This window comes from Rhipicephalus microplus, chromosome 4 (assembly GCF_043290135.1).
Source record: "Rhipicephalus microplus isolate Deutch F79 chromosome 4, USDA_Rmic, whole genome shotgun sequence".
Taxonomy (NCBI): domain Eukaryota; kingdom Metazoa; phylum Arthropoda; class Arachnida; order Ixodida; family Ixodidae; genus Rhipicephalus; species Rhipicephalus microplus.
In genome coordinates this window covers 101149666-101163219 of record NC_134703.1, presented here as the reverse complement: position 1 = coordinate 101163219, position 13554 = coordinate 101149666, and the positions used below count along the sequence as shown (strand labels likewise).

Below are 13554 nucleotides of genomic sequence, written 5' to 3'. Positions count from 1 at the left end.
ACACGAAGAATACAAAGATCATGTCAAACTTTACACGGATGGCTCGACAACTGTTGGAGGATCTGCAGGAGCTGTGATCTTCCCAGCAAGAGCCGAAACCATCCAGTTCAGAACGTCACACAAGACGACATCGACAGCCATGGAGCTCGCGGCACTCCGCAGCGCACTCCGCAGGATTGACCAAGAGACACCACAAAAATGGAGCATTTTTACTGATTCGAAACCAGCTCTCCAATGTCTACACAATACTCTACGTCGTGGACCTCAAGATCAATTGGCGCTCGAAATACGACAACTGTACCATCACCTAATAGACGAAGGACATGACATATCTTTTCAGTGGTTACCAGGCCATTGCGGCATCATCGGTAACGAGCATGCCGACAATGCAGCTAAGAATGCTCACGAAAATGGAGTGATGGAACCTATTCCACTATCAAGAAGCGACGCAGCAGCAAAGATTAATACGCTTGCGCAGGATGTCGCAAGGTCTATGCGGAATACGCCCGGTTTTCTCCACACCCGTCTTCACCGCCTGGACCCATGCCTACGACTTACTATTCCATCTGGCCTACCCCGATCCGAGACGACCCTTCTCTGCCGTATGTGGCTTGGGGTGTCTTTCACGAACGCTTTTGCATGCCGCATCGGAATGAGAGACAGCGCTACATGCGATCATTGCGACAATGACGAAACAATTGAACATATTTTATGTCAGTGCCCCCAGTACAGCTCTCAGCGACAGTCCCTCTCAGCAGTGTTTGCTCGCCTCGACGACCAGCCATTTTCTGAGCAGTCAATCTTGGAATGTCGGAAAGATCGAGCTTCACGCCAGAAAGCAACGAAGGCGCTGATGAAGTTTCTGCGAGCGACTCGCCTCGTTGAACGATTGTGACACTACTGTGTGCGAGTGTGTGTATGTGTGTTTGTGCTTCTCTTCCTCCCTTTCCCCTTACCCTTTCCCCAGTGCAGGGTAGCAAACCGGATATGTTTTCTGGTTAACCTCCCTGCCTTTCCGCAATAAATTTTCTCTCTCTCTCTCTCTCTCTCTCTCTCTCTCTCTCTATTTGGTGCACTGTGACCGAATGATTCACGACACACGTCTTGCCATACTTGTGTATATAAAAAAAAAGCCTCGGCGACTCTTCTCGCCGTCCTATCTCTGTGCCGGAACAACACCTTTGTTTCGCGACGTGAAGAGTGACACTTGGAATCTATGCAGTGTAGCCACAGATTTGACGACGGTTGGACCTTCAGCGATGCCCTGTGATACATTAGACGGTTATTCAGACACCTCCCAGTTTGTCCCATATAGCACTTACCACTTACTGAGTGAGCTTTACTTTTTTTTTCTTGGCCTGGCGATGATGCCATGCAACTCCTACAGCCAGCTATATACTGCCGCTTGTCGTGTGCGGCTCCCAAAAAATCCAGCGATAACGACGTCTTCTACTAGTTTATTTCACCGAAAGCCGCAAAGTGACCCAACGTGCTATTTTAAACAGCAGATTTGTCAAAGCCGATTATTGGTCCTCGGAGAGGGAAAAGAAAACTATCACCATCATGACTCTACCCACGCCGTTTTCTTGCTCTCCTTCCTTTAGTTCGCATTCTCCTTCACCGCCAGATCATGTGCGCCAATCAGTCCTTCGTGCGATGCAATAACTTTGATGGGAGAGGCAACAACTACAGAGAGAGAGAGAGAAAGAGAAATATTTGGCTAGGTGGGATTCGAACCAGTGACCCGAGGGCGGGCGTCGTAACCATTCGGCTATCCAGGCACGCGAGCAGAGCCTTATAGATTGCGGTATAGGAAGGGGAGGGTGGGAAAGGCAAGTGAGAGAGGAGGAGAGGAGAGCGGTAGAGAGTAAAGCATGGCACAGAATGAAAGAGAAGGAGAGAAATGTGGAGAAAGAAAGACGAAAAAGAGGAGAACAGAGAAAGAGAGGACCAACGAAAGAGACAGAAAGAAAGACGAAGCGAGAAATAGAGAGACGGGGAGAACGTAAGCCAAGAAACAGAAAGATTCAAAGCCTGAGAAACAAAAATACATAAAGGGAGACAGAAAGGGTTGGAAATAAACAGACAAAGTGAAAAAGAAAAAAAATAAAGAGATGAGAAGGAAAAAAATGAAAGGCAAAAAGAAAAAGAGAGAAAGAAACAGAAATTAAGTAGGCCTCCCAGCTCGGCACTTCCTTCAGGTTTAGCACGACTGGTGCAAAGCTGTCTCACTTTTTCATACTCACACGGTAAAGAAAGAAATAAAGAAAGAGAAAGAAATAAGGAAGGAAAGAGAGGAGAGAAAGAAAGAAGTATTGAAGCAAAATTCTCAGAAATCGGATTGTGTGTTATTAGGGCAATAATTTTTAACCCTTGTAGTGGCACTTTCGAAATGAAAAAAATACCTGCGAATAACAGGTAACAGGCACCAAAGCACTCATATCATGCGCGTTCGGTAATACAGGTAATTAAGGCTCATTTATTATTTTTTTTAATCCTCGCCTTGGCCTAACACTTGATAACGGTCGTATGTTGGAAACTACATTGCTGTCCGGTACATCAGCGACCAAACAGAGTTATCTGACATGACTGTGACACGCTTTACACGCGAAGCTTCCGCGAGATAATCTCTTGTTTGCTCTTCGCAGTGTCCTGTTCTCATCTTGAGCAACCACGACCTATGATCGAATTTTGATAATAATCTATGTCACGACGCATGTCAAGCCCGGATATACCTTTATTTGCAGATGAGGCAAGCAATCCAGCGCCATTGATACGATCGTTCGGGTGATGTGACGAACGCCTTCGATTCCAGTGCGTAAGAACGAAAGGTCGCGTTGATATGCCGAAACACGTAACCATATACATTTTAACAATATGCCCAGTCATACTAAATGACTTCTTTCGGGTGTGTTTTCGATCACATATTAAAAGCGTGCCAAATATTAGAAATATGGATATGATTCGAAAGGGCAGTGTTAAAATCGCTGTTCTGTCAGCGCTTGAGATGTGGTGGGATTCGTCACTAAAAGCTCACTCAGTAATTTATTCGCCATAGTATGGGATTTCATTTTTTAAAGTTTTCTGGTTGCAATTTCTTTGATGTGTGTGCCTTTCTTAAGACACTGAATGCTTGATCATCTGTAGGGTTTCTCCCTGAAGGTTCCGAAGTTATCTTAATCTACAAAGTGTGCAGTTTCTTTTTTAAGGTCTACTAGTTGCATTTGTTTCGACATCTGTGCGCCGCTTAGACAAGCCACTGGCAAAAATAGCGAGGAAATACGGGTTAGATGGTCATTCGACATTCACGCATAGTGGTAGCGCGCCATAAAAAAGAAACGGTGTAGTTCAGTATAGTTCTTCCGTTTCTGTTGTTCGCGTTACCAAGCTGCCCGGGGAAATGATGTTGCGCACTTACGAATAATCTTAGAATAAAGCTGTCTGGTTCACAGTTTGAAAGGAAGTGCGAGAAAACGTGCGTGGCCTTGACGAAAGCAACGTGACGACACATAGCCAATCACGTAGACGCAACGACGTTTTCGAGAATTAATCAGCCGCACGAGGTTACACAGTTGAAAACTGCGCCCAAAATAACGACAGCCGTAAGAAACAGATGAACCAGTGACTAAGAAAAAAAAAGTCGAATATTTCGACAATTCAATTACTGCCATACGACAAACAGAGAAAGAAATAGGATACCCTAGGGGCAGTAATTGGCAATTTAATAAGCTCGAAGAGTTTAGTATCATGTACATTAACAGTTTAGTACATCTTAGTGTCATGATAGTCTGATTCGTTCATCGTCTGTACACCACTCCACATGCCATTCTCATAATTTTACAAACTATGCATATATTTTACACTTCCATACAACGCGCGTTTTGAGGACACTCTACAGCCACGCTACTTCATATTAAGGTAACGCATTGGTCTCCACGAAGACCCCATTACCAGTCATAACAAAAATAATCGCGTATTATGATCACCGTTGTGTAACGGTCAATAGGTGTCGTCATCGAGATAAATTTGGTATAGCAGTAACCAGATGATCGAGGGAAGCTCTTTCAAATTCCACTTCGGTATAGCGAACAAACCTTAGCCGGTGCACTCGGCAATTCGAAGAAGACGTTGTCAATGTTTCTGGGCGCTGAACCAAAACACTCGCTATCGGTCCTTTATACATGCTGATTCAGTTTTTTTTTTTTTTTGATGGGATGTCACATATAGCAAAGGCGTTTTACACGTGTGCTCCCAATACGTGAAGCGGCTATTGCAGCCACTGTGGAGGAAAGGAAAAAAAAATGAGAGAGGCCAAACCGCAACACGATTGAAAAGGGAAAGGAGTATCAGCCGAATAATGTCAAGTCACACTAGTGCAGTCAAAGCTGCGACAATGCAAATGAACAAACATGCGCGCTCTCTCAGAGGCCTCGTGACAGACCTCATGCCAATGACGCGTGCCAATGACGACTGCATGACGTAAAGCTCTTTCCTACTTTATTTCTTCCGTCATGTCACACCTGGACACGTGATAAGACATGCATGCTATCGGCGCACTCCTCCAGCAAAAGTGACCGAACGTGAAGTGCCAGAAAAATTCAACATGAATAGATGAAATAAAAAGAAAATGTAACAAAGACTTGGTATTCCTAGAAGCAGTCCAAAAGAGAGGACAGGTGCACCCGAACTGGGAACACCGGCAAATAGCACAAGCCGTGACTTACCTGTAGCGAAATCGCACGTTAATTTATGTCGCTATCTCGCAGTCACACATATCTCTGCAATCGGGCGCAAACAATCACTCTGGCGCTTGCTTCTTGCATCACAATCCTTTGATGGAGTCTCGGCTGTTGAGTATTAATGGTGGCACGCTCACCTTTGACACAACTGTGTCATGCGTACAGCACTCCATAAATCACTCCCAGAGCGCAAACAGACATGATGCAGCTTGAAACAAGAAGTTACGATAACATCGGGTGATACTTGAATAGATGACGTCACCTTTGTGATTCATTTTTGCGTTTAGGTTAATTGAATGAGCAAATTAGTCATCGACCGGCATTTTGTGTTTTATCTCTTCGATGTCAACTACACTGTACGTTGTGTTGGTCCCAGCAAAATAGAAAATAACAATATAGTTTCGTAATTACACATACATGGGCGACGATATGAAGCAGCACGGCAGGGTGATTTACACCAGTGATCAGAGGTATATCACACGTGTGCTTCGCGCCACGCGCATGCGCAAAATTAATTTCCGAAATTCCCCCGGGAAGTTCGTACAGGCAAGCTTGGTGCTGTTATCGTCAGATAGACAACGCTGCATTTTTGGGCGCATATGCGAATCCGAGTTATTGAACGTGCACCCCACATACTTTTACACGCTTGCCTTGAGATCAAAACAATTTGGCAAGCCCTTATCTTTCTCATGATGACAATAGGCTGCAACACGTTCTGCAAGTCAACATCAATGCCATTGCGCCGATAAGCTTGTAAATGCATTCAGATGTACCTCGTTGATAAGGAAAACTCTCGCTTTCTCACTTCCTTATCTCGCTTTAGTCGCGCGTTTCCTGGTCTTTTGCCCTATTGTACGATTCCATTATGTGTTGTTGCACACTACATGGTTGTTCTGAGAAGTAGCATAGGTGTATCTTTCCTTCTTACTCGGGGATGATACAGTTGCTCTGCAGAAAATTCAAACAAAAAAATTGGTTGTTTTGCAAGTGTACAGAAACGCGATTCCTCCCGTTTTCGCGAACAGTTCAAGTGGATCACACCACTGGTGGAAAACATTTTGCAATGTCTTTTACACAACACTTGAGGGCAATGGGGGCATAGCTACACTTCTTAAATACAATAATGCTGTAAGTGAAAGGTTTTAGCGCGAATGGTGAAGAGAAAGCTCCACGTGGTGCTTTATGGGGTGGTGATCATCACCGGCTGCAATCTCCGCCTTTCGTATTCGTAATTTTTCGTATTCTTACATGTCGAAGTGCGATATATAGGGTTGCCTATCCGATTTTCTGAGCTGGTCTGCCTTTTTTTTTTATGTCTGCTTTTTTGCTAAACTCTGTCTCGTTACAATACGTTACAATGTATGGCCGTTGAGGCCGAACAAAAGAGTGTACATGTATTCAAACTCGAGTATACTTAAATGTATTTAATTCGTGTTGTAGAAGGGATAGAAATTCCAACGAGGACAAAAACTCTAATCACGCAAGAAACTATGTGAACCAATTAAGCGTCGTGATGCGTTTCATGCGGGATTCGTTTTTAGCCACGTAACCACGTATACCGTTGCAGAACTCTTCCGTGAGTAATTTTGTGGCATGATGTAGTGCTAGCAAAGTGCGATCGACCGAATTAGCGTTAATTGAGCCATATTCGTGTTAGAATTAAAACAGAAGAAAAGGGTTTCCTGTTTAGGCGAACCAGAAATTTTTTTGTTAACTAATGACAATCCTACTGTTCCTTCGTAGCTAATATTTCTTCATTTCTAACGCTTGTCGGAAATGTTAAGAAGAAAACCGTTCAGCATGAACTGTTATAGTCACTTTGTGAGAAAATGTACCCTTTCGGAAGCCATCCATACGTTAAAGTAATGCTTTAACAGATCTATGCGGGCATGTAATGACGGTGTAGAGGTACGGCTTCAAAAAACTGTGGAAAACAAGGTACAGTGATCCACTTGCCTCTTTAATACTTAGATGTGTTTCAAGTAGACACTCAGTGCATGCCATTGTTCCTAGCAAACCGTAGCGCCACTCCCCAACACTCATATATTAGTCCGAGTACCAAGTTTCGTCGCTGCCGCTAACCACGAAGCGCGCGTGAATCACATCGCCTCTCAGTTGTCAATCATGCCAGTTTCCTGAGACGCGCATGCCCTATGGGCATGAGCGTTTGTATTGTATATATTGTATTGTTTGTATAAAATTTATATTGTATTGTTAATTAATTGACAGTGCCTCGCTGAATTTGCAAGCTCCTGCATAACACTTGGGCTGAAGTTTGCTGCATAGATTTCTTTACAGTATATTATACTGTTGCTGCAAATTAACGCACTATACTCGTACTCGTACACTGCTACGCAGCAAAGCGCTTCAGGAGGAAGGATGGCAAAGAACTTTCGAAGTGACAGACTAGACTTCGCAGCGCGAAGATTTAACAGTTATTAAAAGATCAGCCTAGGAAAAGTGACTACAAACGTCTCACCAGAGGGTGCCGGGGCCGCTGCTGCGGCTGCGACGGCCCTGAAAGCGGCTGCCGCAGCGGCTGTCTGCGCTGCCGCCGCTGCCGTGTTGCTCCCGGAGATCTGAGAAGCGTCCAGCCTCCGCTGTTGTGCCCACGATGGCCCCTGAGTAGCGGCGTTGGCATCAGCCGAGTCACCGCCGGCGTCGTGCAGCGCGACTCCATGCGACATCGCGATGGTCGGCACCAGGCCCAGGGCCTCGTCCTGGGCCAGCGACCGGCGCAACGCCACTTGTGCCGCCATCACGCGCTGGCGCTCGGCGATCAGCTTGCACTTGGGGCAGACGCAGTCCTTGAAGCGGCACTGGCGCTTGTGACCTCGCACGCGGATGCGAAAGCCGTGGTTTCGGCAGCGGGCGCACTTCGGGCCCCGCAGCTCGTCGTTTCCGCCACCCTGTGGCTGTTTTGACTGCTGCAAGCGCTGCTGCTGCAGCGCGGCAGCCCTCGACTGGTACGTCCCGTTCATGTCGCACGGTCCCAGTTGGCCGCGTAAACGGAAACTTTGAGCGGTACCACTTGTACGTCCGCACTACCAGAGAGCGCGCGCGCAGTCGACTCGGGGCGTCTCGAGGCGCCTGGAGGAGCCGTCGGGACCGGGGCGAAGCGGCGCGGCGCGCCACGCACGAGGAGGTCGGGTTGATGCGCTGTGCCGCGTGCTCGCGAGGCGCACGATATCGTCGTTCGTTCCGTGTTTCCAACGACGCGCGCAAAGCGATGGAGGCGAGGCAGTCACGTGGTGCGGCGGCGCCCCCGCGACCACCATGCCGCCTCGCGGAGCGCGGCCGAAGGACGCGACGCCTCTCCGTTCACCGGACGTGTTGAGCTACCGAGGAGTTGTCTGCCGGTGGGAGACCCTCCTCATCCTTCTAGCCGGACTCGCCCTTCTCTGTCCCGCCACCGACAGACTGCACGTCTCCTTGCTGTGAACAAGTGTCACCGTTCTGCACTGACACACACGGAATAACCAGGGCGGCGCAACTCGGGAACACTAGAAGGGCGGGGAGGGGGAGAGTGGGGCTCCGTCGTCTGTGCAGACACGTTTTTTCATAACACACACAAATATCCTGGAAGTTTTCACTCTACTCTAATGAATTAAAATGGTGGTCGAAGCAATAGTTTCTTAGTTTCTTTTTTTTTTCCCATCTGTTATTGTGATGTCGCGGGGCTCGATGCGTGACAAAGAAACGCCAAGAAACGGACACTAATGAGTAACATAAGAACACAAGGGACGAAAGTTCAGAACGTACACGACAGACGCTGCGTGTCCCTCGTTTGAGTCCTTGTTTTTTAGCAATCCTTTGTTCCGCATCAAGTATGAACCGACTTGCAAAAACAGATGGCTCAGTAAGCCAAAGAGCTTGTTAATGCACTTTCGTTATCGCCAATCGTGATGCTCTTACGTTACGAAGCGTGCTTTGGTGGGATTATGCACGGCGTTTCAGTTCGATGCTACAAAGGGGCGAGCCGAAAGGATATTAGAAAAGAAGAGAGGCGGTTTGTGGTGGTGTCATTGCGCGGATCGGTGCATCATCTGGAGTATTAAAAAAATCACACCGTCGTGCTAGGCCAATAAATGCGCCACACATCAGCAACTGAGCATGATAATTTCACGGTAAGAAAAGTTTGAAATTCGGTGTCTTGAGCATATCCTATCCAGTAGGTGCACAAGAAAAACTAGTCAGACTCAAGGTATTCTTTTTCTACGAATTTTTGTTGTTGTTCCAACCAAGGAATTCTCTGGTTCCCTCACTGCTCACGTGTGACGTATATGTAGGCGAAATACAATGGCGTAATATCCCAATCGAAACAGAAATGATGCTGCGTGGGGGACGGAAGCAGACAGGACAAGCGTAGACAGGACTGTGCTCGTCCTGTCTGCTTCGGCCGTTCCTTGCGCACTTTTATTGCAGCTTCAGTGTCGTAGCAGCTAGCTTTCCAACTCACTTTATTTAAGCTGACTCGTGAGTCAGCAAACTGCCCACATCACCCCCTCTTACACTGACGACGCGAAAAACATCATCCTACAAAATCATGTACCCCTCCCCTTGATTTGTTTCGTCCATTTGTTGTTCACTTTTGTTCACCCCGTTTGACACGCTAACCTATACATAAACCGGCCCTTACTCTAATATATTTCTCGATTGATTGATACGTGTGGTTCAACGTCCCGAAACCACCATATGATTATGAGAGACGCCGTAGTGGAGGGCTCTGGAAATTTTGACCACCTGGGGTTCTTTAACGTGCACCCAAATCTAAGCGCACGGGCCTACACTAATATATTTCTCTTCACTATCTTTTTTTTTTTTGCACTTGCTCTCTTCAGCTTTTGTAGCTAGGAATAATGGGTGAAGCGCATATACACACATGCCTCTACGGGAAAAACAGTTATTGCATCATCATCATCATCACTATTATTATTATGATTATTATTATTATTATTATCATTATTATTCCGAAGCTAACTCTTTGTCGTTCTTCTTTATCATATTGATACAAACATTGATGGACCATTTCTTGACGTCCATCATGAATTGACCACACATTGATACACATAACACATTGATACAAGCCCTGATGTACCCCAAGGAATAATAGTCCATCGAGGCGACGAAGTTGACGATTCATTGATGTTCATCATGGCTTGTATCAATATCTACAATCACCTCTTTCCCACGCCCCAAATGCAGCCAGCCGAGCCGTAGCTTGGTTACCATCCCTTCTTTCCTCCGCGTGTATTTTCACCCCCCCCTCCCTCCCTCCCTCTCTCTCTCTCTCTCTCTCTCTCTCTATATATATATATATATATATATATATATATAGTTAGTCCCTACCACAGAAAATAGTCGTTCGTTACTTTCTTAACAGAAGCGAAATAGCTGTTCGAATTCAAGTACTTGGTACCGGACCTGATATGGAAGATTGGTATTCCGTTCAAGCACTTATAACTAACTTGTCACTAACGTTGCTCTTTAATGAATTTTGTGGAATTTTTCACCTTCAGCCACAAAGCAAGGAATTCTTGCTCCATGCCTTCAACACCACTACCACCACAAGCACAGATGGTGGAGTATTATTTTTTATCGCTTAACGATGAATCGCTTGCCACCTTAGACATTGTACGGGTCCATATCAATGAAAATTTCTGTTGGTTATTCGATTATTCCACATAATTGGCAGGCGCTTTTAAAAAAGCTGGAACAGTTCATACTGATATATGGCCTATAAAGCTTGACCTTCGAGAAAATATAAAAAAATAAACAGAGCCCGGGATTTGTTTCAATTGAAGGTTGACCAAAGATGAGTATAGGGCAAATTCATGAATAAGAGTTACTTTGTTAGATTCCAAATAATTTTGGTGCTATTGAATAGCCAACCGACAAACAACATGTTAAATAAAGCCAGACAAGGCAGTGATTCAGAAAATGATCAAGAGCAAAAGTGATGAAAACTCGTCGAACAAATAGCATTCTTTGAGCTATGGAGTGTCCTATATGTACTCTAGAGGGAACTCTGGCGCCAGTGTGCATGGGAGCTGCAACGCTTCAGCGAGTATGGGAATAATGGGTAGTACACCGATTTGCCTAGTCTTCGTACTTTACGTCTCTTTTGTCTTCGTGTAACTTGAAGCTGCTTTGTCACGAAAGAACGGTCGGCAAATGTTCAGCAGTTGCGCTTCACCACCTTATTGTTTTAGACTTACCATTTGAAATCGGGTCACGAAGTTCAAAAGGGTTCGTTCTCTACATCGAAACAAAACCTAAACACAGCAATAAACGAAGACTCAAGTGCGATTAGCCTGCCGCAAGTACGAAGACTAGGCAAATCCGTGTACTACCCATCATTGCAATGATCGCTGAACGACCACAGCGTCAGAGTCCACTCTAGTTAACTTTAGGAAACCCTGTGGTTGGAGTGTCATGAAACAGTTTCGCCATAAAATGGCACTCATAGAGTGCATATAATGTGGAGAAAAGCCTGGTTTAAATTTCGGCAATGCCAAAAAAAAAAGAACAAACACATTTTACATTTTGACCGATTCTAAACCAGTTCTGTTTTCTATTCGAACTGCACCAGGTCGTGGACCTGATAACCAATCGGTGCTGGAAACAAGACAACTGTCTCAACAAGTACACTACAGAAAGGACATGATGTAACTTTTCAATGTAGGCCACTGCGGAATCATTAATAACGAGCATACCAACGATGCAGCAAAGAACGCTCACGAAAATGGCGTGATGGATCCCATTTCACTGTCAAGAGGCGACGCCGCCGCAAGTATTAATTAATACGCTCGCGCATAATGTCGCCAACTCTCTGTTAAACACGCCCGGGTTCTTCCACACCCGTCTTCACCGCTTGGATCCAAGCATATACGACTTACCAATGCATCTGGTTTATGTCTTGGGGTGTCTCACGAACGCCTTTGCATACTGCATCGAATGGGCAGACAGTGCTGCATGTGACCATTGCGGCGCTGATGAAACCGTCGAACATATTTTGTGTCAGTGCCCTCAGTACAACTGTCAGAGGCAGTCCCTGTCAGCAGTGTGTGCATGTATTGACTTCCAGCCGCTTTCGGAAAAATTAGTTTTGGAATGCCGGAAAGATCGAGCTTTACGCCGACAAGTGACGAAAGCCCTACTGAAGTTTTTGCGATCAGCCCGCCTCGTCGAACGTTTGTGACGTTCTAGTGTGTGTGTGTGTGTTTTCGCTTCTTCCCACTCTCATTTTCTCTCTAATTCCGTTTTCCTTACTTTTCTGTCTCCCATTCTCCCTTCCTCAGTGCAGGTATAGCAAACCAGATACTTGCTTTCTGGTTAACCTACCTGCCTTTCTTGATGCCATATCTTTCTCTCTCTCTCTTTGTGAATTCCAATGATCGTGTTAGGTGGTAGATGTGGGGACGGACGGACACTCTTTTCCTTCAGTCGACACATAAGTGCTTACGCATTTGAAGGGCCTCTCTGGAACACTATATCGACGGTTATACATATCAAGCAACTTGTACGTTGCGAAAATTTGATGCCAAGTTCTTGTTTCGATGGTCGCGGTATGCGTCTGGTGAACGCCTCCTAGGAAAAAAAAAAAGGCAGATTCCACGTACAGTGGGAATCGATGATATGCGAAGCACGAAGGAGAAGTGTTGATAAGTCACTTTAAAATCGGCACGACGTGACGATGCGGAGGTAAATGATGCCGTACATGTCTCCCGTGTCATGATTATGACGTTTGGATGTGTCGTTTACGTTCGTCATCTATTCACGTCACGTGACACCAAATTTACTATAAGTGGACCTATCAAAACGGCCACGGGCACGCTATGAGCGTGGTATGTTGTCATGTTCTTACATGACGCACGTGTCAGGATTATCATGTTTGGACCACTCATATATTTCGTAATCCATTGACGTCACGTAACACGAAATTTGGTATATGTGGAGCTAGCGAAACGGCCGCAAGCGCATTATGAAGGGCCCAATATACTCCAGTGTAGCGTTGACGCGCGCACGCTGGGCACAGCGACGTATACGTTAGCATTCTATAGTCGGACGCCAGGCGCGACCAGCGTCCGTCGACCCGGCCCGACGGCAACCGGCGCGAAATGCGACATGGTGCATTTCGCCCATGCGTCACTCAGACAGCACTGCGTCTCCCTCTTTTCGTGACGGAGGCACGCTGGACGCGCTCAAACGCGCATGCGTAAAGCAACGCAGCGCGGCGCGCGCCTCCGAGTATATGGCAGGACCGGCGCCTGGCGTGGCAACGCCGACGTGATGCGACGAAATGAACGCCAGCGAGCATGCACACCGCGTCACGTCGAAATGCATTGGCTCCTTCACTGTGGCATGTAGCCATGTTCTCACATGACACGTATCTTATGATTATCATGTTTGCACCAGTCACATACCACCGTCATCCATTGGCGTAACGTAATACCACATTTGGCATATGTGAAGCTAGCGACACACATGTCGTCATTATCATGTTTGGATGTGTCATTTACCTATGTCATCCGTTCGCGTCACGTAATACCGAGTTTTGTACATGCGAAGCTAGCGAAACGGCCACGAACGCATCATGAGCGTAGCATGTAGTCATTTTGTTACATGGCACGCATCTCATGTTTATCATGTTTGCACCAGTATCACACCTTCGTCATTCATTCACGTCCCGTAATACCGAATTCGGTATCAGTGAAGCTAGCGAAACGGCCGCCAGCGCATCATGAGCGTGGCATGTACTCATGTTGTTACATGACACGCATGTCATGATTTTGATGTTACGGTCTGTCGCTTG

At 46.2% G+C, this 13554-nt stretch overlaps 2 protein-coding genes across 4 annotated transcripts in view; one reads left to right on the top strand and one right to left on the bottom strand.

The window, feature by feature from the left end:
• LOC142814514 (uncharacterized) overlaps positions 1-10012 on the bottom strand; it is a 200293-nt gene extending 190281 nt beyond the window's left edge. For both annotated transcript variants that reach the window (XM_075893353.1, XM_075893352.1), the window contains exon 1: positions 7219-10012. In XM_075893353.1, the coding sequence (XP_075749468.1) occupies positions 7219-7720 (502 nt within the window). In that variant the 5' untranslated portion in view covers positions 7721-10012. The remainder of the gene's footprint in view (positions 1-7218) is intronic.
• LOC119172231 (cholinesterase) overlaps positions 1-13554 on the top strand; it is a 306247-nt gene that overhangs the window by 72867 nt on the left and 219826 nt on the right. The gene's annotated exons all lie outside the window — the stretch shown is intronic.